This window comes from Palaemon carinicauda, chromosome 15, assembly GCF_036898095.1.
Source record: "Palaemon carinicauda isolate YSFRI2023 chromosome 15, ASM3689809v2, whole genome shotgun sequence".
NCBI classification, from domain to species: Eukaryota; Metazoa; Arthropoda; class Malacostraca; order Decapoda; family Palaemonidae; genus Palaemon; species Palaemon carinicauda.
The window spans coordinates 87,194,947-87,217,954 of record NC_090739.1 but is presented as its reverse complement, the minus strand read 5'-3'; the positions used below and the strand labels follow the sequence as shown (position 1 = coordinate 87,217,954).

The window sequence follows — 23,008 nt, the reverse complement described above, 5'->3', positions numbered from 1 at the left end:
ATTATGAAGCTTCATCTGTGGTGGATAACGGGGGAGGGTGGGCTGTGGCACCCTAGCAGTACCAGCTGAACTCGTTTGAGTCCCTTGTCAGGCTGGGAGGAACGTAGAGAGTAGAGGTCCCCTTTTTGTCTTGTTTCATTTGTTGATGTCGGCTAACCCCCAAAATTGGGGGAAGTTCCTTGGTATATGTATGTATGTATACTGTACAGTAAAGACATTACCTATCTGTATGCAAATATGAGGAAAATTGAGGACTATCATATTTCATACGTTAAAACTTTGTTTTTGTTTTCTTTGAGAATCTTTAGCTTCAAAATCATATAGCAAAGTAGATTTTAGGAGAAGAATCATTATTCTCTATAAAGCTACAATTGCATACGGTTACAGTGTTATACTGTAAAGTATTCAGTGTTACGACACAGGAGAAATCTTTGGCCTTTATGATTAGTGTAATTTTCGTACAATTCCTCCTCTTATGTAAGTGCTTACATCTTCATCATGTTTTAATAAATACACCAGCTAAAAAGAATATAATATTGGAACAAATAAGAATTAAAGGTTAGGATTAAAATGTTTTATTTTCTTATGTCAATGAAACGGCAACATAACACAGTCACATTAAAATATACCAAAACAGGTATCAAAAACACAGAATAAATAGTGGATTTCATAAAAAATGCAAAATAAATACTTATCCTTCCTACGCGCTTACCTCTAACATGAGATATTCAGCTTTCATACACCATTAATTGTGCTTGATTTATGAAGTGTAGTAAACTGACCGAGATTAAAAGTATAAAACTCTTACAATCAACAATATCTAAATGTCTGCCAATATTTTTTTTTCTAATTTATAGATTATTTTATTCTATAATTTCTTTTCTAGGTCCTTCTCTACTGAAATTCATCAGAAGATTCAACAGACATAAAAAATATACAGCATATACATTACAGTACATACTGGCAATTATTTTATTTCGTTAAATATCATACTAAATACTTAAGTCGATACATTTTCAGCGTCCAGAAGTTTTTCTTCTTGGAGTTTCCTCCAAGCAAACATGGCTTCCAATAAATCCCAAATACACGAGTCCTTTGGGAAGTCATTGTCGACGAGGTTGACTAGATAATAGTTATTGACAATATAGGAGATGATTTCTTTTGATTTGCTCCCCTCAGGATAAAGCTTTCCCCACTCCTCGTTCCATAGGGCAAAGGCTTCGTCCTAAAAGTGAAAAAAAAAAAAAAAAAAAACATAATTTCTGCTTCTTGTACACAAGAGACCAAGGCAATCAATAGACATTTTAGGGATTAACTTGGTTAAAATGGCACTTTGATCATAAAGAAAATATGAATAGGCTATCAATGCAAAAACTACAGAGGATATCTAATACAGTAGAAGCAAACTACTGTATACCCTATAATGTACAAAATTACTGAAATACAGGAATGTTACATAATTACACTTAGGAACACTCATGACAGCTGGCTCTTCAAACATAATATAAGAGACAAGCATCAATTTATTCTACAAAACAGAGTGATTTGAATATACCTAGTACATGTATAAATCAAACAAAATAACAATGACTACATTAAAATAAAAAAACCTTATGCAGCATAAATACTTACTTTCCATGCCTTGAAACTGTTAGGGTCGACTATAGTTGGCTGGATAATCTCCGTTCCAGGAAAAGCTCCCCAAGTTACAGCATTCGGTCTATGCATGTGGCAATTGCTAAAGTCAGCAGAGCCCTGTGGAGTAATTTGTTCTAATTTCAATGACTATATAAACATAGAACACGAGAGAACAAAATCTAATGTTGTTCAGTTCTATAGTGATACATCCTAATCTTTCAAGAGAATATTTTTCTTTAGAAATTACTAAAATTCAAGGTTTTAACAATGTTTTTTCTGAATGACATTAATTTGAAAACTTATTCAACATTTAGAAAACTAGTAGAATTCACAGAAATATTGAAGTTATTTGAAGAATCAAGCCAATCATAAATCCTTTGGTTAAGCTCTAAGAGTCAAGACATAAGATTAAATATTTTTGTAAAGGTATCATAATAATAATGTCCTGCAATACTGTAATTATGTTTCCTATTTGGTAGAGGAGTTTGGATAACTAGTTAGTTCATCTGGCCATACAAAACACTCAAGTGAGAGTTGAGCATGACTGATTGATAAGAAGTCCTTAAAAAGGCAACATAGCTAAAATTATAAGGTTCCAGAGGGATGGTTAAGGACTTTAGCTCTTTAAGAAAAAAAAAAAAAAATAAATAAAAAACATTTAATATCTGCAGGCAATTTTAAAAATCTATTACGATATTAGAAATACAGTACAAAGTGGCTGGGTAAAAACTTGAGGTATTATACTACAACAATTTTAGTGGTCTCTACATTCTGACATTTTCATGATGTACAATGTTTCCTTGATGATGTGAACATCAATTTTGTCTCTAATTTTTGTTTTTTCTCAGTTTATAATCTAAGGCAAGAACTCTGCTAAATCATTACCTATGAACACATGAATCAGGATGCTAAAGGTAAGGCTTTAGACAAAATTGAATACAGTATGGGCATAAAACCAAAGGATATTATCATCATAATCATATATGAGAAAAAAAAATTATTACTTACATCCACATTAATTATATGATAATTTACTCTTGGGAAAAGTGGTAGAACATTCAAAAGGGCATCAATATTTTCTTTACTCGTGAAAAATTCTATGTAGGCTTTTTGATAGACATATCCACCGGGCATTCCCCAACCAACAACGGGATCTTCACTACTTGCACCATTAACATTGGGCTGAAATATGAAAAAATTTATCAGTGAACAGCAGAGTATAATATGAAAAATAAAAATTGATACATTTGTTATTTATAAGATAGAAATGTAGAGATGTTTATAATTTTCTATAAGTTAATAAAGTAAATTCTACATAAGTATAAACATATTTTAGTAGCACTTGTTCTACAAGCACAAACACCCTTACTTTGGTATCGAGAGATTGCAAAATTATACAGAATTCCCTTTCATACATATCTTACTTTCAATGGCACATTAATATAAATGATAAAGGACAACCGTCACAAATATCTTACCTGTGAATTGATGGAGAGAACTCCCCGTTTATTGAAATCAGCGAGTTTATCCTTAAGTAATGCAGTCTCATCGCAAAGTTCATCCTCATTCCAAGGAATCTGAAAAGTCAAAAAAAGATATACTGTATGTTTCTTAGCATTTTCTCAACCACTGGTTTCAACAAAAAATTGGATTTTTGATAAACAAAATTAGTTTTTATGCTCAAACTAATCAGAGAAGTCTTTGGTGTTTGCAGGTCTCTAGGGTCAATATTCTTATCTAACATAAAGAAGAAAAATGGACCCATCAAACATAAGGCTATGAAGATAGAAAGGCTTGGAGAAGGAGCTCTTCTTTTTGATTAATGGCTTTGTATGAGGAAATTAAGTTTCATGAAAACACCATACTGAGTAATACTGCTTGTATTCACAATAATAACTACAAAGAATAAATTAAGCAAAATTCCAGTACAGTATCAACTTTAGTTAAACAAATTTTAATAGAAGCCCTTACCTTGGTAACTTTTTTGCCTGTTTTATTACAAGAACCTGAGAGATAAGCGTGGAAGACATCCCATACGTCTTTCTCCGATTCTAGTGTTTCACCCCACATGGCCAACAACTGTTCTTTAGAGCTTTTACTCTGTAAAGAAATAAATCTTGTATTCAAGATAGAGTCGGACTAAAACACTTGTTAAAATGACTAAACATAAATATACTTTCTGGTATTCCCTTTTCAGGTTACAATAAGATAAAATTTCTCCAGGACCAAAGAAGAACCAGATTTGGGTGACAATGTCTACTTTGCGGCGCCTCGTCTAAGCTTCGAATTCCTGTCACGGTCGTCATGGTGCTTTTATCCTTTCCCATCCATCCCATCACTATCCTTACATAACCTTAGCACTTTCACATATATAACCTTACCTCATTCACATCCTTATCCCACTTACGGGCTGTCAGCGCAAGTCCCTGTGTCCTGCTATATGCAAGGCAATCTAAACCCAACCAATCAACTTTCTGGTATCACTATTCAATGTTCCCAATATTCCAAAGTATTTTTAACCCCTCAAGTAAATCTAAACCAAAACAAAGGTTTTGTTCCTTTAAAGTTTCAATTTGCTTCAACATATATCATAAGAAAACCAGAATTTGCATTTTTACCTATTTGTTAAAAAAAAAAATCAAGAGTAGATTCTTATAAATATAACATAACACCATCCATGCCCTTCTCAAATTTTACCTTACATCTCAATAAGTGTTACACTAAAATCATCCACGGCTTTAATAACCCAATAAAAAGCTGCTCATACCTGTCATCATAAAATCTCTTGAATGAATTCCGAGAAACCGTACTAAAGTCAACCTCTCCCATTTTCTCTACGATAAAACATTGCACAGCTTTTCTTGAAATAAAACTGACAAATCTCTCCACTTTTTCTTAGCTTTGTAGAAAACAGATTCTTTCTAATCTTAAGGAAGTCTGATTTTATAAGGTTTTGCCAGAGAATATTTCCTGCAATATAGTAGACAAAAATTCTGTAAATTTCTTCTACTGTTCTTATACTTTAATTCTACATGCATTTGAAAATCAGGAAAATGAAAGATGGGTACCTATACATTCATAAATCAAAATCCTATAAACACTTATGGAGAACCTTACTTTATCAAATAATGTTATGCATCAATCAACAGTTCATCTTTTTTACAGTAGCAAATTCATAGATTTTAATTATAAAAAAATATGAAAATAATAAAATTTACTCTAATTTTTCTCATGATTTCTTAACAACACAAGACAAATTTGAAATAGACTCAACAAGAATCATGACTTATGTAATTTTCTTGATACTAGACACAGCCACAGCACTTACCTTCAGATAAAATAAATAGTAGTCCTTTAGTTCACCAAAAGCTGGAGATTCTGAGCTTCCCCATCTTCCATTTGGAAATTCATCCCAATGCTGCGTCCTAGTACAAAAGAAACAAATGCAATTATAGATAAACAACATCTATACATTTAAAATATCAGCTGCATAAAGAATTTTCCAAGATGATATACCTGTATACACAGACAGTATAATATATAATGTAGTGGTCCCTTCACATATGTGGGGATTGGTTACAAGACACTAAGTTACTCCAATTCTATATCTTCCCTTTTACATTGATTCGAATTCATTATATAAGATAATAGAACTCATTAGAGCATAGGGTATTTGCTTACATATATGCAGTAAACCAATACACACACCTTACCGTAATCAGCAAAACAAGTTCAATCTCTTCCTCTTCTATTTTATGATTAAATGATCGTAAAGTTAACCCATTTACTTGCCCCAAGGTAAGGTTAAATTTCGAGCACATTTTGCTATATATATTTTTTAAATTGCTCTAACAGCCTTAATTTTTGTCATAGAGAGGTCAGGTTGGTCTCATTCTTTTGGAAAATGCCTGAAGTTTCTCATAAAGTTATCAAAAACATGTAAATAACAGTGTTTTGCAAGAACGTACCGGTATGTCCTTTGGGGGGGCGAAAGGGTTAATAAAGGTAGACTGGCATTCTTTTTATAAAACATTAATTGTATCTTCACTACACAATGGTAATGGATGGACTTATGAAATTTGGGCCATACGACCCAACGCAGGGCCCAAGTGGTCCATTCAGCTCATACTCTTTTTATTATTATTATTATTATTATTTGCTAAGCTACAACCCTAGCTGGAAAAGCAAAATGATATAAGCCCAGGGGCCCCAACAGGGAAAATAGCCCAGTAAGGAAAGGAAAGAAGGAAAAATAAAATATTTTAAGAAGAGTAACATTAAAATAAATATTTCCTATATAAACTATGAAAACTTTAACAAAACAAGAGGAAGAGAAATTAAATAGAATAGTGTGCCTGATTGTACCCTCAAGCAAGAGAACTCTAACCCAAGACAGTGGAAGACCATGGTACAGAGGCTATGGCACTACCCAAGACTAGAGAACAATGGTTTGATTTTGGAGTGTCCTTCTCCTAGAAGAGCTGCTTATCATAGCTAAAGAGTCTCTTCTACCCTTACTAAGAGGAAAGTAGCCACAGAACAAATACAGTGCAGTAGTTAACCCCTTGAGCGAAGAAGAATTGTTTAGTAACCTCAGTGTTGTCAGGTGTGTGAGGACAGAGGAGAATCTGTTAAGAATAGGCCAGACTATTCGGCGTATGTGTAGGCAAAGAGAAAGAACCGTAACCAAAGAGAAGGATCCAACGTAGTACTGTCTGGCCAGTCAAAGGACCCCATAACTCTCTGGCGGTAGTATTTCAACGGGCGGCTGGTGCCTTGGCCAACCTACTACCTCATAAGGAGTTGTATAACAGCATATTGTAAAGCTAGTCTTTGTAAGGATACATCTCAGCTCCTTTTTTAACTGGTGGTATTATAACAGCTTATTGCGAGATGACAACAGTAAAATACATATATAAATGTTACGAATTCTTTCATGACACAAATCAAAATCTTACATTCAGAACTTCATGTGATATTCAATTTCTAATGTCTTTTTACATATGGGAAAGTTACTTTGCATGTACCTTACATTTCTTGTTTTAAATTAAACTATATAAACCGTTGTAGTGTATTCAGGATTTCTTCCAGGTTACCAATGGAGAAAAACAGAATCTTAAGAGATATTGACTATACTTCTGTAAATATAGTAATAATCCTCAAAATTTCAAAATTAAATATAACCGAATAACAAACAAATGACACTAACCTATAGATATAAGCTTTTGGTCGAGAGGCCCAAAATATAGGTCTGACATCTTCCGCACTTCTCTTATGGTTCGCGGCAGTCCTCCACGGTAATGGTCTTCTTGGGCTCTGGGCCCATAACCCAAGTTGTTTGAGAATGGCGGTGGTAGCAACTTCTCTGATATTAAAGAAGGGATAATGTCAGTTACATAATTTCAGCAACAATAAGAAAATACAATTCAAGCAATAAACAGCAAACTTACATCTATTATCAATTCCTGAATGATCATGAAATATGTCTGTATGCTTTGGATAGCTGACCTTTCATGTTGGTTGATATCAGCTGCCATATACAGATGCTGAATACCACACTCCCATTAAGAACAGTATTACCTTCATTCAATAACTTTATTTTTCTCACTGCTCACCTAGTTTTCATTTGCCCACATCTAGTTTTCCTTTGCTTTTCTTACGGTAGCTTTACCTACAGTACTTAACTGTGCCATAGAATACTTCATATAAAAATAAAACAAAAAGTATTTTTGAATGGAAGTTAGGATGCTTAATATTGAATAATGTTAGTATAAAATTTTTTAGTCAAGCTATACATGTCAGAACCACACCCTAACATAATTCAATAACTGTATGTTACTTGCAAACTTCATAGACAAGAGAAAATCATCTTACAGGCTATAAATGATTTATTTATTTATGCAATTTGGACCATACGAGACAGCAATGGTGCCGGGGAGTCTATTTCCTGCTAAGGTCCCACAGTTATACAAAAAGTGAAAGTGATTGGACAGCTAGATGGAGGAAAGGAAACTTGAACAGAGGTAGAGTAGAAGGCTGAAAACTGTGTGTATATAGGGCGTTAAGGAATGCTGCAAGAACCTTTAATATTGCATACTGTGCAAGGAGCAATACAATCAACCATATATCTTTGCAGTTTCGATATTCTCCACATACATGTATTGACATCCACGTAATATTCTAAATACAGTTTCAATTCTTTGCGGATCCTTATGGCATCATGTTAGTTAAGACTGCTGTAGGCAGCCTGATATTTTGAAATCACTCCCGCTTCTTTGCAGCTGGCCTTCGCACCATTTCCCTCTAATGTTACTTATCTGGCTGACTCTCCCTCACTCACCCAGCATCCTTCATCAAGAAAGCATCTCCCACAAGTGTTTGTCAAGCAACAGGTGTCCAATTATGTACTGAACATGTATACTTCGTGTTAAATACTAAATGCTACTACTGCACCCTAAGGATTGCAACGTGTGTCACGAGATTTTGCTGCATAGATTTTGTAAATGATAATTGTTGTCCGAGTACTGTACAGTTTTTTATATTTTATTCTTACTGTTAATTGTCTTAGGATATTCATATATTCATTTAAAAGAACTAATAACAGTATATTTTCAGTACAGTGCACAAAATACACTACTGTACGCAGTTACACGCTATGTATTAAGTGACGAAGTTGTAAGGTTGTGAGGTGACCTTGTGAAGACATCGAACACTCAAGAGTCATGTCGTCTCGCTTTAGCTAATCAAGCTGTACTGTAATGATAGTACTGTACAGTACAGTAATATACACTAGAGTATCAGTGACCGTCGTTAGATAGGAACGACAGCATTTTGATGTTACATACAGTACTTATACATATACATAGGGTGGCTTGGGACGACTTACGCATTATAAGTCGTTTGTAATTTTAGTAATGTACAGTAACCTTTGGAAAGAAATATGAACTAAAATATCATGACAGAAACCATGTAAAAAATTACAGAGTTAATTAGGGTATTAAGCGACTGAACATGGGCAGTGGTCATTTGTTTTGGGGGGGGGTTGTGAGTTGAAGAACCCTATGGCACCAATATTATGAAGATTTTTCACTCCTTGTGGGTATCTATTACGTAAACCCTGCGAAGACTATATTCTATTTACTATATCTCCCTCACCTGTTAAGTGTGTAGAAATGAATTCCTGGCGCCATATCAGCATCAAATAACTCTCTTATGAGAGTGACCATTTGGTGAATGCCGTAATTTCTTATAGCTTCGTCGTTGTCCTTCAGTGGGCTTACTACGTCCATGATTTCAGAGGGAACGTCAAGCTTGGAAAGCTTAACAATATGCCTCAAGGAATCATAACTTTGAATGGGCATAAGGCCCGGAATTATGGGGCAATTTATTCCTAAGGCTCTGCAGTCTCTCACAAACTTGATGAAAGTTTCGGCCTTGAAAAATAACTGTGTAATAATGAAGTCTGCACCAGCGTCAACCTGAAAAATACAAAATCAAAACTTGATTATTCACCAATTCAAAATAATAAAACCATCAATTGATATTCTTAAAAATGGTAAACCCAGTAAAATTAAATGTCTATTCTCCAAAAAAAAAGAGAGAGAGAGAGAGAGAGAGGAGAGAGAGAGAGAGAGAGAGAGAGAGAGAGAGAGAGAGAGAGAGAGAGAGAGAGAGAGAGAGAGAGTGTCTTAAATTAAAGATACTGTATAGTGCTGTATATGGAGTAGAAATTCTTTGCCACATAACTGAATGGAGAATTGTTAAATTGAAGGAATTTCAAGTAAACACACCTCTTGTTACATTGAAAGAATTTTAAGTTGAAGAAAAGGTAGTAATCAATTGAAAATCATACCAAAGTGAGCTTTACATCAAGGCTATATTGGAGAGCTCAACAACAAATGCAGCCATTTCTGATCCACTCAAGGAAAAAGGCCTCAGACATTTCAATTCATGTCTGGCGTTTGGCCAGTTTTCATCAACAAGTTGGTCGATACAGATTCACGATGGTGAGAGATCTTCATCTCATCACTTACAACAAACTGACCTAGTCTGGATGGCTCTGACTGATACAACTAAGCTGATCACTGTGACATGTAAAGCCTTTCAGCATGCTATGTTATCCACACACACTTTTCCTTTTTTCTTAATTGCAAGCTATGCATTTAACGTAACATGCGCTCTGCATTTTTAAAATAGAGAGCTCATGCTATGACATGTAACTCAATTATGAACTTGTATGCTTGTTTTAGGTCTAAATATGATGTCAGATTAGAAAAAATAATAGGGAACCAGCTTTGGTGATATCCCCAACAAATATGAAAAAGGTAGAACTGTACCACTGGGATATGCATGTGAATATCTGTGGGTAAAATAATCTTCATACCAGCTTTAATGATGTTTACAAGGAATAAAAATGCCATTTTTAATAATGTCTTTGATAGTGAATAGTTAATTATTTTGTGAAATGAAAATTCTTCAAGTTACAATTTAAGATTAGGACTGTTACATTTAGCTAAACATCAACTAAAAACTTTGAGATTGAGAAATGTTTGTTCAAAAACTTACTAGGGAGTTATAGGGGTAATTGTCAAGTGTAAGCAAATTGTAGTGATACTGAATATAGTATATGTAGTTGGATAAAATATTCAATTATGCACAAACATTTTGACCATAACAATAATAAATTTGAAGTTAGTATACAATAGGCTTATTTTTTCATTAGAGAAAGGCAGACCTACAAATCCATATTTTTTAGAAATTCCTTAGCCTTTGAGACTATTGTATCAACAGAATAACAATAGTTCATACTCCAGCCTAGCCCAGAACTTAAATCACTTTCAAAAACCCTGAGACTGTCCCATGAATTGCTTTCAGAACCCCTCAACCTCCCAATTCTTTCCCATCTACATAACCCTCAAATTTACAATGGAATACCAACTCTCTCGAGCCTTCCTTTGACCTTGGCGGGGATCCACAGGATGACACCTCTGTCCTCCCCTCTTCCATCTGCTAGCAGCTCAGTCCTAAGCCAACCTTAACTGTAATGCAGCCTCAAATAAGCAAGTTTGCAAGCATAGATTCAAGTTGAGGAATACTTAAATAAACATGAAAAATAAAACTCTACATTTCAACTACATTCGTCTCTTTCACTTCTAGTCTGTGAGTGTTGAAACATTTTGTGAATGATGTACATTGCATAAAAATAAGTAGTAACACATTACAACACTTATGTAAGATTTAATAAATAACAAGAATATTAGAAAAGAGATAAATTACATTAAAATTTAGACAGAATAAGAATTGTCCTACGTCAAATGTTCCTGTTCCAAATAACTACAACTTCCTCCCTTTCAGAACTTACTGTTAAATGACTTCAGGATGAAAATAACCTCTCATTCTCTCCACACTACATATCATAGAGCAACTAGCTATTAAAAATAACAGGACTCCAAACCATGAAATAATGATAATGCATTATAACAGTCAAGAAATTAAAGGTAATAAGCATAAACCACAGAAAAATTCACTCAAGTGAAGGGTTATTGCAATTTCACACAGAAAAGACATCAGCAGCCCTAGTTTATCTCAAGTCCTGCAAACATTCAATTCTAACATCTAAATAGGGCGCTAAATTTAAACTAACCTTTTCTTTTAAGTGTTGTAAATCATCTTCATACGAGGTAGCCTCTGGATGGCCGGTGGGATAACCAGCAACGCATATCACAAAATAGTCCCCAAACTCCTTTCTGATGTGTCTCACTAAATCTGTGGCATAATTAAAACCATCCTCAGGTGGAACCCAGTCGTCTGTACCATTAGGTGGATCTGAAATTAAGTTTAGGCTTTTGAAGAAAGTAAATGAATAGGAAAAGAATAAACACAGGTACAGGGTCTACTAAAATAAAAAGAAGACACAATCCAGAGGTCAGTGGCAAAGAAAAACAGGAAATATTGGTTAAGGGATCTTAAATGTTTGGAATAACAAACTAAATGAGGAAAAACAAAAAACAAAATCTGAATGGGATGAAAAATAGGAAGATGCAAAATGGGCGAAACAAAATAAATAAAAAAGACAACACCGTAATAATCTACTGCATATATGGTAGAGTATTGATTAATAGAATTAAGGATAAAACAGAGAATGCAATCTTGGAAGTACAGGGTAGTTTTAGAAGAGGTAGGGGTTGTATGAATCAGATTTTTACAGTTAGGCAGATATGCGAGAAATATTTAGCAAAAGGTAAGGAGGTGTATGTTGCGTTTATGGATCTGGAGAAAGCATATGATAGAGTTGATAGGAAAGCAATGTGGAATGTGATGAGGTTATATGGAGTTGGTGGAAGGTTGTTGCAAGCAGTGAAAAGTTTCTACAAAGGTAGTAAAGCATGTGTTAGAATAGGAAATGAAGTGAGTGATTGGTTTCCGGTGAGAGTGGGGCTGAGACAGGGATGTGTGATGTCGCCGTGGTTGTTTAACTTGTATGTTGATGGAGTGGTGAGAGAGGTGAATGCTCGAGTGCTTGGACGAGGATTAAAACTGGTAGGCGAGAATGACCATGAATGGGAGGTAAATCAGTTGTTGTTTGCGGATGATACTGTACTGGTAGCAGACACAGAAGAGAAGCTTGACCGACTAGTGACAGAATTTGGAAAGGTGTGTGAGAGAAGGAAGTTGAGAGTTAATGTGGGTAAGAGTAAGGTTATGAGATGTACGAGAAGGGAAGGTGGTGCAAGGTTGAATGTCATGTTGAATGGAGAGTTACTTGAGGAGGTGGATCAGTTTAAGTACTTGGGGTCTATTGTTGCAGCAAATGGTGGAGTGGAAGCAGATGTACGTCAGAGTGAATGAAGGTTGCAAAGTGTTGGAGGCAGTTAAGGGAGTAGTAAAAAATAGAGGGTTGGGCATGAATGTAAAGAGAGTTCTATATGAGAAAGTGATTGTACCAACTGTGATGTATGCATCGGAGTTGTGGGGAATGAAAGTGATGGAGAGACAGAAATTGAATGTGTTTGAGATGAAGTGTCTAAGGAGTATGGCTGGTGTATCTCGAGTAGATAGGGTTAGGAACGAAGTGGTGAGGGAGAGAACGGGTGTAAGAAATGAGTTAGCGGCTAGAGTGGATATGAATGTGTTGAGGTGGTTTGGCCATGTTGAGAGAATGGAAAATGGCTGTCTGCTAAAGAAGGTGATGAATGCAAGAGTTGATGGGAGAAGTACAAGAGGAAGGCCAAGGTTTGGGTGGATGGATGGTGTGAAGAAAGCTCTGGGTGATAGGAGGATAGATGTGAGAGAGGCAAGAGAGCGTGCTAGAAATAGGAATGAATGGCGAGCGATTGTGACGCAGTTCCAGTAGGCCCTGCTGCTTCCTCCAGTGCCTTAGATGACCGCGGAGGTAGCAGCAGTAGGGGAGTCAGCATTATGAAGCTTCATCTGTGGTGGAAATGTGGGAGGTTGGGCTGTGGCACCCTAGCAGTACCAGCTGAACTCGGCTGAGTCCCTGATTAGGCTGAAGGAACATAGAGAGTAGAGGTCCCCTTTTTGTTTTGTTTCATTGTTGGTGTCGGCTACCCCCCAAAATTGGGGGAAGTGCCTTGGTATATGGATGGATGGATGGATATATGGCGAATGAAAATGAACTGAAGGATGTTGTCTATGAGAGAACATGACAGAATTATGGACAAAATTATTAATTTTATTGGTGGAGAGAGCAAAACAGATTAGCCACAATCAACATAAATAATGAATCATACAAAGCTTTCATTATGTAAAAAAAAATAGGTTACAGTTCTGTTTCTTGTTCCAATTAATGTCAATGCCTTTTGAAAATATATCATTTCATAAACATTCCCAATTAAATTACCAACTCAATTAGGATAGAATATATACTGTATACAAAACATTTGAAAATAATAGAAATTCCAAATAGCTAAGCTTGTTAAAATGATATTTTGATTATAAAATAAATTTTTGAATATACTTACCCGGTGAATATATAATAGCTGACGTCTCGGACGGCTCGACAGAAACACAAAAATTCGCGAGCGATCGCCGTGAAGGTTGCGGGTGTGCCCACCAGCGCCGACTATCGGTCAGATACCGCATATACATGTAAACAGCCTCAGTTCTTCTCATTCTGCTGGGTCTCTATCGGGGAGGAAGGGAGGGCCTTTAATTTATATATTCACCGGGTAAGTATATTCAAAAATTTATTTTATAATCAAAATATCATTTTTAAATATTAAACTTAGCCGGTGAATATATAATAGCTGATTCACACCCATGGTGGTGGGTAGAGACCAGTATTAATACAATAAAGGCGTATATGCTTAGAGTTTTTGACAGTTATATCATAACAAAACCCAAATAAATATAGGTACCTGGTAAGGAAGCTGACTTTGACGATTACTCTGCCTTGTTAGTCCGCTTTCCTCACGAAGCCCAGCCATCCTCTCAGGATGCTGAAAGACTCCCAGGAGCTGTTATATCCAGGGCGGCAACCCATACAACAGGACCTCATCAAAACCCTTAATCTGGGCGCTCTCAAGAAATGATATTTGACCACCCGCCAAATCAAAAAGGATGCGAAAAGCTTCTTAGCCTTCCGTACAACCCAAAACAAGATTAAAAACATTTCAAGAGAAAGATTAAAAGGATATTGGAATTAAGGGAATGTAGTGGTAGAACCCTCACCCACTACTGCACTCGCTGCAACGAATGGACCCAGTGTGTAGCAGTCCTCATAAAGAGTCTGGATGTCTTTTAAGTAAAATGAAGCGAATACCGACTTGCTTCTCCAAAAGGTCGCGTCCATAATACTTCGCAGAGATCTGTTTTGCTTAAAGGCCACGGAAGTTGCTATAGCTCTTACTTCGTGCGTCTTGACCTTAAGCAAGCAACGATCTTTTTCACTCAAGTCAGAATGAGCCTCTCGGATTAAAAATCTAATAAAATACGACAAAGCATTTTTAGACATAGGCAATGATGGCTTCTTAACTGAGCACCACAAGGCCTCAGATCCACCTCGTAAGGATTTGGTACGAGCTAAATAAAACTTAAGAGCTCTAACTGGACACAGTACTCTTTCAAGCTCGTTGCCTACGATCTCTGACAGGCAAGGTATATCAAACGACTTAGGCCAAGGACGAGAAGGCAGTTCATTTTTGGCCAAGAAACCAAGCTGAAGTGAACATGTGGCTTTATCTGTAGAAAAGCCGATGTTCCTACTGAAGGCATGGATCTCACTGACCCTTTTAGCCGAAGCCAAGCACACTAAGAAAAGCGTCTTGAGGGTGAGATCCTTCAGGGAGGCTGTATGTAATGGCTCAAACCTGTCGGACATTAGGAACCTTAGGACCACGTCTAAGTTCCATCCAGGAGTTGCCATACGACGCTCCTTAGAGGTCTCGAAAGACTTAAGGAGATCTTGGAGATCTTTATTATTGGAAAGATCTAAGCCTCTATGTCTGAATACAGAAGCCAACATGCTCCTGTAGCCCTTAATAGTGGGCGCTGAGAGGGAGCGAACATTTCTCAAATGTAGTAGAAAGTCTGCAATTTGGGCTACAGAGGTACTGGAAGAGGAAATGGATGATGACTTGCACCAGTCTCTAAAGACTTCCCACTTTGACTGGTATACCTTGATGGTAGAAGCTCTCCTAGCTCTCGCAATCGCTCTGGCTGCCTCCTTCGAAAAACCTCGAGCTCTTGAGAGTCTTTCGATAGTCTGAAGGCAGTCAGACGAAGCGCGGGGAGGCTTTGATGAAGATCCCTTACGTGGGGCTGCCGTAAGAGATCCATCCTTAGAGGAAGACTCCTTGGAACGTCTACCAGCCATTGAAGTACCTCTGTGAACCACTCTCTCGCGGGCCAGAGGGGAGCAACCAACATCAACCTTGTCCCTTCGTGAGAGGCGAACTTCTGCAGTACCTTGTTGATGATCTTGAACGGTGGGAATGCGTACGCGTCCAGGTGAGACCAGTCCAGTAGAAACGCATCTATGTGGGTCGCCTCTGGATCTGGGACTGGCGAGCAATAGGTCGGGAGCCTTTTGGTCAACGAGGTGGCAAAGAGGTCTATGGAGGGTTGACCCCAAGTCACCCAAAGACTCTTGCACACGTCCTTGTGGAGGGTCCATTCTGTGGGGATCACCTGACCTCTCCGACTGAGACAGTCTGCCAAGACGTTCAAGTCCCCCTGGATGAATCTTGTCAACAGGGAGATGCCTCGATTTTTTGACCAGATGAGGAGGTCCCTTGCGATGACGAACAGTGTGTGGGAGTGAGTGCCTCCTTGCTTGGAGATGTACGCCAATGCTGTGGTGTTGTCCGAATTGACCTCTACCACTTTGTTTCGAAGAATGCTCTCGAAACTCATCAAGGCCAAGTGAACCGCTAACAGCTCCTTGCCGTTGATGTGCATGCTCTTCTGATCCGACGTCCAAAGACCCGAACATTCCCGACCTTCCAGAGTCGCTCCCCAACCCAAATCCGACGCGTCTGAGAACAACACGTGGTTTGGGTTCTTGACTGCCAGGGACAGACCCTCTCGCAGACTTATGTTGCTGTCCCACCAGTTCAGGCATGCTTTTACTGGCTCGGAGACCGGGATTGACACAGCTTCTAAAGTCTTGCTCTTGTTCCAGTGTGAGTCTAGATGGAACTGGAGAGGGCGAAGGTGAAGTCTCCCTAGTGAGACAAACTGCTCTAGGGATGACAGAGTCCCTAAGAGGCTCATCCAATCTCTTACTGAGCAACGGGCTTTTTTCAGCATGAGGCGGACTTTGAGCAGGGCTTGCTCTATCCGGGTGGCAGACGGAAAAGCCCGAAAAACTAGACTGCGAATCTCCATCCCCAAATAGAGAATCGTCTGGGATGGATTCAGTTGAGACTTTTCTAAGTTCACCAACAGTCCCAACTCCTTTGCCAGACCCAACGTCCAGTGAAGGTCCTGCAGACAGCGATGACGGGACGATGCTCTGAGAAGCCAGTCGTCCAAGTACAGGGAGGCTCGAATTCCCGATAAATGAAGGAATTTTGCCACATTCCTCATGAGCCTTGTAAACACGAGAGGAGCAGGGCTGAGGCCGAAGCACAGTGCTCGAAACTGGTACACCACATTCCTGTAAACAAACCTCAGGTACGGTTGAGAATCTGGGTGAATAGGAATGTGGAAGTACGCATCCTGCAGGTCGAGAGAGACCATCCAGTCTCCCTCTCTGACCGCTGCTAGGACGGACTTCGTGGTCTCCATCGTAAATTTTGTTTTTATAACAAAAACGTTGAGCGCACTGACGTCCAGCACTGGCCTCCAACCTCCCGTATGCTTTGGGACTAGGAAGAGACGGTTGTAAAATCCCGGTGATTGAAGGTCCGAGACTTTCACCACCGCTCCCTTCTCTAGCAACAGAGACACCTGCTGATGTAGAGCTTGTCTTCTTGACTCCTCTCGATACCTGGGAGAGAGGTCTAGAGGAACTGTTACTAGAGGAGGTCTGCGTACAAAAGGTATTTTGTACCCCTCCTTGAGCAACAAAACAGACTCTTGGTCTGCACCCCTCTTCTCCCAGGCCTGCCAGAAGCTGTTCAGTCTGGCCCCTACCGCTGTCTGAGGACGTGGGCAGTCAGACTCTGCCACGGGAGGACTTGGATCCTCTCCTCTTGCCTCTCTTTCCGTCGGCACGAGCGCCTCCCCTGCTGGGGGCTCTGCCACGAAAGGGCGGGATAAACCTAGTCGCTGGAGTATCGATTCTGGGCCTCACAACATAAGACGAAGAAGGAGCTCCCTTGCGAGCAGAAGTAGCCATCAGGTCATGTGTATCCTTCTGTACAAGCGAAGCCGCAATGTCCTTGATCAGCTGTTGAGGAAACAAGGCAGCCGATAAGGGGGCAAAGAGAAGCTCCGACCTTTGACAGGGAGTAACTCCTGCTGAAAGGAAAGAGCAAAGGGTTTCCCTCTTCTTCAGGACTCCAGACGTAAAGGTGGCGGCGAGCTCATTGGAGCCATCGCGGATGGCTTTGTCCATACAAGACATAATAAGCACGGAAACATCCTGGTCGGCAGACGAGATCTTCCTCCTTAATGCTCCTAGAGACCAATCTAAAAAGTTAAAAACTTCGAAGGCCCTGTAAACCCCTTTAAGGAGATGGTCAAGGTCCGAGGAGGACCAACAAACTTTAGAGCGTCTCATGGCCAGGCGACGGGGAGAGTCTACGAGGCTTGAGAAGTCACCATGGGCAGAGGCAGGGACTCCCAAGCCGAGAACTTCTCCCGTGTCATACCAGACGCTCGCTCTAGAAGCTAGTTTAAAAGGAGGGAAGGCAAAGGCCGTCTTCCCCAAACTCCTCCTGGTAACCAACCAGTCGCCTAGCAAACGTAAAGCCCTCTTAGAAGAGCAAGAGAGCACTAGCTTAGTAAAAGAAGGCTTCGCAGCAGCTATGCCTAGCGCAAACTCTGACGGAGGCGAACGAGGAGCAGAAGTAACAAAATGGTCTGGGAAAAGATCCTTAGAAATCATCATGATTTTCTTAAAATCCATAGAAGGTTGCGCAGCCTTAGGCTCTTCAACGTCTGATAAAACATCCAAAGGATTATCAGTAGGCTGAGGATCAGCAACATCCTCATCTGAAGGAACGTCGTCCGACAATTGATGAGTCTCAAGCAAGGGAGAGACCTGCCGCGGTGGCAATGCTTGACAAGCAAAGTCCACACGCAAAGGAGCAGCAGTAGCAGTCAAGGAAGCTACGTCATGTAACTGCTGAAAGGCCTGACCAGCAACAACAACAGGAGCGGGAGGACGCTCGACGTCAAGTCGAGACTGCCTTGACTGCCTAGATTGAGCAGTCAAAACAACCCTTGACTGCGGTGCTTGACGCTCAACGTCAAAACAAGGCAACTGAGCTGGTTGGCGAACGTCCTGAACGTCAACACGAGACTGCGGCAGCGGCTGAACGTCAACACAAGACTGCGGCAGCGGCTGAAAGTCAACACGGGACTGCATCGAGTGAGGCTCCAAGTCACGTGACTGACGTGACAAACTACCGACATCACGTTTCGTAACGTCAAAAGGACGAGTAAAGGCTCGTTTGGGCGGCTGACGGCCAGGATCTCGATCAGCGTAACGGCGAGGATCATCGTGAACCTGCTCAACGGTATACTCCTCCATAAGGGAGGCAAGCTTATTCTGCATATCCTGCAGGACAACCCCTTTAGGATCAACGGGAGTCGGTACGGGCCGAGACGATGGTAACGTCTGTGACGGCAAAACATTGCCTTTACTGAGACTCTCGGAGCCCGTGTTACGCTTTCGTTTAATCGGCGAACAGTCTTCCGACGACTGCAAAGGGTCAGAGCTGTCCCAATGGCTACAGCCAGGACGCTGGACCTGTCCTGAAGGGACTGACTTCCGCTTTAAGGGTCTAGAAACTTTCCTCCAAGGTTTCTTTCGCGAGAAGCCTTCGGATGACGAGGAGAAAACAGCCTCGCTCGTCTTATGGTAGGGGCGATCTTGACGAGACACGCCCGATACCATAGAGGGAACGTCTGTTCGTTGGTTAAAGCCTCTCGTCCCCTTAAGTCCTACGACATTACTTCTCCCTGGTGCAGGGGAGCCTGAAAGAGGTCTCGGACTAGGAGAACGACAAGCACGAACAGACGAACCCTCGGTCGCAACACTAAAAACACTTTGCGCACTAATCACTTTATCCCCACGATTTTCTGATTTGGCACTCTGACACTTTAACACATTCACATCCGCCATGAGTTGACTACGGTCCGATGCTAAGGACTCAACTCTCTCGCCCAAAGCTTGAATGGCAAGCAACATATCCCGCATGGATGGTTCATGAGTGCTAGTAGAGGGTTCAGGAACAACTACTACAGGGGAAGGATTAGGTTCAGGGGCATGGGAGGAGGAAAAATCCAACGACCTAGAGGAGATTCTCCTCACCCTATCTCTCTCAAGCTTACGAGAATATTTATCAAACTCTAGCCAGTCGAATTCCGAAAGTACCACGCACTCATCACACCGATCTCCTAATTGGCAGGTTTTACCCCGGCAATTAGAACACACGGTATGTGGGTCGAGAGAGGCCTTGGGAAGACGTTTGTTATAATCCCTAGCATTACATTTACGAAATTTAGGTCCAGGGATAGGAGAAGGGTCAGCCATTTTGAAAAGTCAAAGAAAATCCCAAAACAATCCAAAGTCATCAACAATAAAATCTATCCAAAAAAGGGTTCAAGAGTTTTAATTGAAGATAAAAACACCTGCACTGCGAAAGCTCAAAACCAAAAAGAAGTACTTCACCAAGAATGACGAAAAACTCCCGGTCAACAGCGAGTAACGGAATCAACTTGTCGACAAGACCGACAGAGAAGAACTGAGGCTGTTTACATGTTTATGCGGTATCTGACCGATAGTCGGCGCTGGTGGGCACACCCGCAACCTTCACGGCGATCGCTCGCGAGTTTTTGTGTTTCTGAAGAGCCGTCCGAGACGTCAGCTATTATATATTCACCGGCTAAGTTTAATATTTAAAAACTGCCTTTCATAAATTATTTACTTGAACTTCTGTATTAATTAAGAATTTACTTCATTAACCCTTTTACCCCCAGGCTATTTGGAAATTTCCAACCCTTAACCCCCAGGGGGTTATTTTTTTCCCAGCACATTTTGCAGTATATTTTTTTTAAATTGCTCTAAAAGCCTTAATTTTTGTCATAGAGAGGTCAGGTTGGTCTCATTCTCTTGGAAAATGCCTGAATTTTCTCAAAAAAATTATCAAAAATATGAAGAAAAAAATCTTTATAGCATTTTTTTGCAAGGACGTACCGGTACGTCCATGGGGGTAAAGGGAAGGCTTTTGTGAAATGTACCAGTACGTCCTTTGGGGGTTAAAAGGGTTAAGTATAAAATGCCAAATCCTTCAAATAAAATTTATGATATATCGTTTTATATTTTATTGTAATATCTATTATTATACTACAGTACAACTAAGTAACAATCAACACTTCATACAACCAAAAATGTATATTACGAGACATACCTCCCCTCAGAGCTAGAATATTCCGTAGACCAACATCCTTGGCTCGTTGAAGGTGCCGGGTAATTTCTGTCTTGGTAACTGAGCAGCAGGTCATATGTAGCATTGTCTCTAAGCCACTATAATTCAATGCGGCACCTTTAATTATAATAAAACTTTTCTTACTAGGAGTAATACAGAGGCTGTATTGCACATTTCATCAAGTTGCTAAATACATACAATAGTTTCAATTATTATTATATCAATTCAACAGGACAAAAGATTCAGCCTTCAAAATTATTTGTTTGAATAAAAGTTGAGAGCTGATCAAGTCATGGGAGTTGGGAAGCTGGTAGGGAAGAAACCAGTAATAATTAATGACAAATATACATGAAAGAAAGCAATGAAGTTGGGAGCCAAAAGGTCATACCAAAGAGCCATCTACTCTCTTCAGTGTGCCATGCAAAGGCAACTCAAATTGCCACCCTTCATGCATGAAAACCATTGCTAGTCTTATTTTACTAGGGTCTTTGACCTATTCATATGACCTCTTGGCATGTTCTCTTTATGAACAAATGCATATTATGAATGATGATAATAATAATAATAATAATAATAATAATAATAATAATAATAATAATAACCCTTTAACCCCCAGGCTATTTGGAACTTTCCAACCCTTAACCCCCAGGGGGTTATTTTTTTCCCAGAACATTTTGCAGTATATATATTTTTTTTTAAATTGCTTTTTTTAAATTGCTCCAACAGCCTTCATTTTTGTCATAGAGAGGTCAGGTTGGTCTCATTCTCTTGGAAAATGCGTGAATTTTAAAAAAAAAAATATCAAAAATATGAAAAAAACAATTTTATAGCATTTTTTTGCAAGGACGTACCGGTACGTCCATGGGGGTAAAGGGATGGCTTTCGTGAAACGTACCAGTACGTCCTTTGGGGGTAAAAGGGTTAATAATACAAACCTACTAATTCACAATAGCCTTTTGTGTCATAAGTACAATAATTCCCAGATATACTCAAAGATGAACACTTACAGTACACCTGATCAGATATAAATCTGGGACACTTAGTGCCACTGATGACATTCAAGTCATCCCATGTGTTTCCTAGATGCACCACATTCAATAGGGGTGGGAAGTTGGTATGAGCTGTAAATTGATGGGCTTGAATAGTATATTTTGCTTTTTAAAATTTTCATATTTCAACACAGCCCCATAAATTTACAATAGCCATAACCTGAGTAGCAATCTGGGCAGGAAGACTTATTGTGTATTGAAATAATACCGAAGCTTAACACCTAAGTGTGCAATATTTATACCCTAGTTATGCCCTTGAAGATATGCAATATGGGTAAATGATGACGAGAAGAGTGAAGCGAGAACTTGGTCATCGCCTATTCATTGACTTGTTGATTAAATCTCTCAAATGGAATATACAGAATATGGACACCTCTGGAAGATGAAATTGATTATAGCATTCATATTCAATCTGAAAGCCAGTGAAGTAGAAATAGTACTAATTTCAGGACTTCTAACTTTAGCCTAAGATTCCTTGACCTCTAAAGTTAGTACTATTTAAGGCTTTAAATTTAGATTTGACTGTAGACTTGGGATTAGACAATGTTGTCATTCCCTGATTCAGTTGACAATAAGGGAATTGCCAAAACAACAAATCAGTAAAAATTGTATTAAAGTTATGTCTTTTCAAAAAACCTAAGCTGTAGAACAGTCTGATACTCTGCCAGTTTTCAGAGTGAGATACCTGGTATAAGGGTTGTAGAGGTCAATGAGAAAAGAAAAAAGGAAACTTTAGAAGCTCAATCTTTGAAGTAAACTTTCTCTTTGAACTAATTTGCTGGACTTGCCAAATGCTATAGGACTACAGATATATTTCAGCATGGAAGATTTAAAGATCTAGGTTGAACCATCTCAGGAAAATTATTTAGCAAAAGGAATTAGATTTCAGAATGCATACTTAGCCAAGTGGAAGTGTTTGTCTTTTTGTAGTATCTTTAAGCAGAGCTGACCAGAGAAGGCAGGCTGTTATATAAATTCATAGGGTAGTGTTCAACCATATAGTTCTACCATTCTTATTACTAATAATATGCATTAATTCTTACAGAACCAGCCAAAAGGACATGTTAATAGAGGAGAGAACTAATAAAGGAAAGATTAAACAAAATTACAATTATTGAGTAACAATAAACAAAGAGGTGTGTGCAACAAAACAAAATAGGAGAGGTACAATGTGATTAAGTGTACCTCAAGCAAAGGAACTTGTGAAAAATTTTACACATGCCAAGGTTTGAGAACAACGTTGATATAATCAGACACCAT

The 23,008-nt window shown here is 39.0% G+C and overlaps 1 protein-coding gene across 3 annotated transcripts in view; it reads right to left on the bottom strand.

Moving 5' to 3' along the window:
* Positions 1-586: 586 nt before the first annotated feature.
* LOC137654690 (methylenetetrahydrofolate reductase (NADPH)) overlaps positions 587-23,008 on the bottom strand; it is a 153,438-nt gene continuing 131,016 nt past the window's right edge. For all 3 annotated transcript variants that reach the window (XM_068388569.1, XM_068388567.1, XM_068388568.1), the window contains exons 5-14: positions 20,682-20,816; positions 11,282-11,463; positions 8,794-9,116; positions 6,848-7,003; positions 4,967-5,063; positions 3,610-3,738; positions 3,117-3,215; positions 2,647-2,820; positions 1,633-1,755; positions 587-1,225 (exon numbers count right to left, since the gene is read on the bottom strand). In XM_068388569.1, coding sequence (XP_068244670.1) covers positions 1,001-1,225; positions 1,633-1,755; positions 2,647-2,820; positions 3,117-3,215; positions 3,610-3,738; positions 4,967-5,063; positions 6,848-7,003; positions 8,794-9,116; positions 11,282-11,463; positions 20,682-20,816 — 1,643 coding nt within the window. In that variant the 3' untranslated portion in view covers positions 587-1,000. The remainder of the gene's footprint in view (positions 1,226-1,632; positions 1,756-2,646; positions 2,821-3,116; positions 3,216-3,609; positions 3,739-4,966; positions 5,064-6,847; positions 7,004-8,793; positions 9,117-11,281; positions 11,464-20,681; positions 20,817-23,008) is intronic.